The sequence below is a fragment of the Apium graveolens genome, chromosome 5 (assembly GCF_009905375.1).
Source record: "Apium graveolens cultivar Ventura chromosome 5, ASM990537v1, whole genome shotgun sequence".
Classification (NCBI taxonomy): Eukaryota; Viridiplantae; Streptophyta; class Magnoliopsida; order Apiales; family Apiaceae; genus Apium; species Apium graveolens.
In genome coordinates this window covers 3,426,130-3,430,693 of record NC_133651.1, presented here as the reverse complement: position 1 = coordinate 3,430,693, position 4,564 = coordinate 3,426,130, and the positions used below count along the sequence as shown (strand labels likewise).

Below are 4,564 nucleotides of genomic sequence, written 5' to 3'. Positions count from 1 at the left end.
ATGCTAGTTTTTCACTTTGTATTGTATTGGGAAACCAAATGTGACCCAAAAGCAACAGACCTATTATGCAAAAATGCAAAATTCAGAAATTTCTTAAAAGCAGTTGAGAGGATTCCATACTCTCTCTTTTCACTTTAAACTCATACCCCACCTTGCTGATTCAGCCCATGGACCCACAGGAAAAACTCTCTCTCTCTCTCTCTCTACCATTCCAGGCCTGCAAATAAAAAAGCTAACATTATAATCATAATTTAGAAGAAACAAACTAGGCATGCTGTTTGGGTAGTGCAACCCACTCAAAACATCCATGAATCTATGCTCCTTCAAGCCAGGGCATCCACTGACCATCATTATAAATAATTATATAAGTTCATCAACATTTTTACTTAAATCAAGAAAAATTCTCCATTCATAACTACCAAGTACTATACCATTCACTAGTTCTGAAAAGGCTGGCAATGGGTTTTTTCACACTTCCTCTTATTCTTTTTCTTCTTCTCAATTGTTGTTCTATGATCAAGGCTTCATTGTATCACTCTGATAAGATTATCAATCTCCCTGGCCAACCTCAAGTGGGCTTTCAACAATTCTCAGGCTATGTTACTCTAGATGACAAGAAACAAAGAGCTCTCTTTTACTACTTTGTTGAGGCAGAGATTGATCCTGCTTCTAAGCCTCTGGTCCTTTGGCTCAATGGAGGTATGCAAAATGTAATCTTTTTTTATTTGGTTATATGCAAACTTTTTATAAGATAAATGTTGGGTTTAGTGAGAATAGTATGATATTGTTCGTTCTGTATTTTGGCTCAATGGAGGTATGCAAAATGTTATCTTTTTTTATTTGGTTACCAAAACACAAAGATGCAAACTTTTTATAAGATAAATGTTGGGTTCACTAAGACTAGTATGATATTATCCGTTCTGAGCCGAGTCAACACGGATTTGTTTTTGGGCATACAAGTTTTTCCTTAAATTTCAAATTCAAGAATTTTCTTGTTTTCTGCTTGTACAGGTCCTGGTTGTTCTTCTCTTGGTGTTGGGGCATTTTCTGAGAATGGACCTTTTAGACCAAATGGGGAAGTCTTGGTTAGGAATGATTATAGTTGGAACACAGGTACAATTAAATGAAATTAAAAAGATACATTCTTTACACTTTACAGTGCTAGTTATGAGCTTCTATCAATATATGCCACAATGGTTTGTTTCCAAACATGAATAATATTGAATTTTTCTTGTTTCTTCATCTGATATTGCAGAAGCTAATATGCTCTACTTAGAGACACCAGTAGGAGTGGGATTTTCTTACTCAAATGAATCATCAACAATGACAGTTGATGATGAAATAACAGGTTTTAATTTTATCTGTTAGCATACATATTATATTTTAGCTCTTTCGAATTTTACGCAAGTTATTTTCTAAGTTGAATTTGAATAATGAGAACTGAGAAAGAAGATATAAGCAGAAGAGAGGGCTTGATTATCTTTTAAAGTCAGAATGTGTTATGTATTAAGATTTTATAAAGTTAAAATGCTTTTGATTTAGTATATCTTTTCTAAAGCTGTGTTCAACTTTTACATTTTAAAGCCAGGGATAATCTTGTGTTCTTGCAACGTTGGTTCTTAAAGTTTCCTCAGTATAAGGGTAGAGATTTGTTCATAACAGGAGAAAGTTATGCAGGTTTGTCGAAATCGTAGTTCTGCATTAGCCTGGTTGCTCTTTATTAGACATACCATTCAGAATTCACTAATTATTTTCGAAATTTTACCAGGTCACTATGTCCCTCAGCTTGCACAGCTCATGACTCAGTTCAATAGAAAGCATAAGTTGTTCAATTTGAAAGGGATTGCGGTGAGAATTATTGCTATTGTTTCCGAAAAATTATTAAAAGAAATCGAGTTTTGTAACGACTGATTTAGCAGTTGGCATGATATTGTATTCTAATTACGTGTTTCTTTCTTTAAAGCTTGGTAATCCAGTGTTAGATTTTGCAACCGACTACAATTCAAGGGCTGAGTTCTTCTGGTCACATGGAGTAATATCAGATTCAACATACAATATCTTCACTACTGTGTGCAACTATTCTCGCTATGTTGGTGAATATTATAGAGACTCCATTTCACCATTATGTTCTAAAGTGATGGCTCAAGTGAACAAAGAAACCAGTAAGTTTGTGGACATGTATGATGTTACCCTTGATGTCTGTGTTTCATCAGTTTTCGCACAATCCAAAGTTATTAGTACCCAGGTACTCGTCAGTTATTTGCAGTATAATTTTTCCTTTGAAGATCTTTTGTGTTTCATAATCTTGATGCTGCTCAAACAACTATACTTGCAGCAAGTCTCTGAACGGATTGATGTGTGCTTGGACGACGAGACTGTTAATTATCTGAATCGAAAAGATGTCCAGAAGGCACTTCATGCTCGCCTTGTTGGAGTCCGAAAGTGGGATGTTTGCAACAAGTAAGTCTTCCTCACTGAAGATACCATTCAATTCAAAAGTTACTAAAAGTTCAAGAACTAACAAGAAGACTGTAATTATGTTTCTTATTTCTTTGTCAGTGTTTTGGACTACGACTGGCTTAACATTGAGATACCTACGATCTCTATAGTGGGATCACTTCTTAAGGAAGGAATTCCAGTCTTGGTTTATAGGTATATCAATCATAAACGTTATGTAAACCAATTTAATTAGCTTGTTGGGTTATCGGATTTGCTCATAATTACTGATAATAACGATAAATATATTGCCAACAGCGGGGATCAGGATTCAGTTATTCCATTGACTGGAAGTCGCAAATTGGTTCATAGGCTGGCAAAGCAACTCGGACTAAAAACAACTGTACCTTACAGTGTCTGGTTTGAAGGGCAGCAGGTAAACAATTATCTCTGAGAATTTCATACCTTCAGTAACTTTAGTTCATTCTGTTATTTCGGAGAAGTCTTTAAGTTTAAAATCATCTTAAAATTCAGGAGCTGTACTTGGAAAAAGACCATCAGGGAGCTAAAATTATAATTTAATGGCATTCAATTTTTCCTTTTGGAGTATTTCAATCTAGTATCAATTGCTTCGCCTTTGCAACCATGATATTAAGAAGATATATTTATGCATAACATCATCGATGCTTATAAAATGATGAAAGGCTTATAGCCTAACGCCTGATGGGTTATCCATCTCTTTTCGCTACTATAAAGAACTCAAGTCCAGGGAAATTTCGTAATAACTCTGTAACCGGCTCTAATTTTTCAACATTTTGCTATACATAATCTGTAGGTAGGGGGATGGACTCAAGTTTATGGCGATATCCTTTCATTTGCTACGGTGAGAGGCGCTGCACATGAAGCTCCTTTCTCGCAGCCAGAACGATCCTTAGTGCTATTCAAGTCATTTTTAAGAGGCACGCCTTTACCGGACTCCTTCTCCTGACCAGAACCAGAAATTGTTTCATCCTTAGTAAATAGATTGAGATTGGTAACTTGTAAGTAGTGTTCAATGTCATCAAAGGATTCTAAACGATCCTGGTTTGTCGCTAGATGTAATTTTTTAAAAACCAAAAAAGTGGAATTCTGAAGTTGATCACCTGATGCAACACATGTAAAGTGAAGGGATCATTGAAATTCGATGACTCGATAGATAATATTATATTCTAACTGTCAAGGCAAATGAGACAGTCCCTTTACAAATGGGACAGTCTCAATTAACTGCATAAAGTAAAATGCTGAAATAAGAAATGCAGAATGCTGAAAAGTAAAAACACCAGAAGTTTTCACTTGATTCGGCCCCTACCTAGTCTATGGCCTACATCCAAGTCCCAATGTCAACTAGCATAGAGAATGTATTATATCCACTTAAAACAAAGTACTTACAAACTTTTTTTGATTACAAACTTGGCCCACTTAAAGAAACATTTCCCTAGCACACGCCTACCTAGCACAAAGCTACTTGGCCTTCCTGTTGTAATCAAACTCCCACAACCCGGGACAAGTGATATAAGTGATATAATACGTCTTTCAGATACAAGAATATAATATGAAAGTTTACAACTCAAATTAAGCTTCTTGTTTACTGGATATGTATCTCGGGTATATAAAGAACAAGAAGGAGTTTTCAGATAATGAAAGATTGACGTGAAAGCGTTAGTTACAAATCTGAATAATGAGTTATATTTATAGGCAAATTTCTAACAGATTTATTTTCAAACAAATGATAAGATTTGAAAGCAAGTTTGTTTGAAAATATTTGAATGAAACTTGAGAAAACTAATATGTTAGTAGTTTGAAAAAGATAAACTAAGTAAAGGATAAGTCTTGAAAGATTCAAATTTAGTTTATAATATAAGGTTTGTTTGAGATAAGGTTTATCCAGATAAAAAAGATTTACACAAACCCTAACAACCTAATACTAAACCTGCGAGATAGACTCTGCTGCAATCTGATAAGCAATGTTGAATCAATGTTGTTGCATTATTCCATTCTGATTTATGTGTATTCTGTTGTTGAAAGATCTTTTCATCATAAATCCGAACAACTAACATTCTCCCCCTTTTATGATGATGACAAAGAAAGC

The 4,564-nt window shown here is 34.7% G+C and overlaps 1 protein-coding gene across 2 annotated transcripts; it reads left to right on the top strand.

Annotated features, from left to right (window-relative positions):
• The first annotated feature begins 252 nt into the window (after positions 1 to 252).
• On the top strand, positions 253 to 3,587 carry LOC141662007 (serine carboxypeptidase-like 45). 2 transcript variants are annotated; one of them, XM_074469054.1, is made up of 10 exons: positions 253 to 699; positions 1,012 to 1,113; positions 1,256 to 1,348; positions 1,585 to 1,677; positions 1,769 to 1,848; positions 1,964 to 2,245; positions 2,336 to 2,460; positions 2,560 to 2,652; positions 2,755 to 2,872; positions 2,971 to 3,258. In XM_074469054.1, exons 1-10 carry the CDS (start codon positions 459 to 461, stop codon positions 3,016 to 3,018), a joined length of 1,275 nt encoding a protein of 424 aa, XP_074325155.1. In that variant the 5' UTR covers positions 253 to 458; the 3' UTR covers positions 3,019 to 3,258. The 2 variants fall into 2 exon arrangements, with proteins under 2 accessions (XP_074325155.1, XP_074325154.1); XM_074469053.1 differs by lacking the exon at positions 2,971 to 3,258 and adding an exon at positions 3,272 to 3,587 and having other exon boundaries at positions 260 to 699.
• The last annotated feature ends 977 nt before the right edge of the window (positions 3,588 to 4,564 follow it).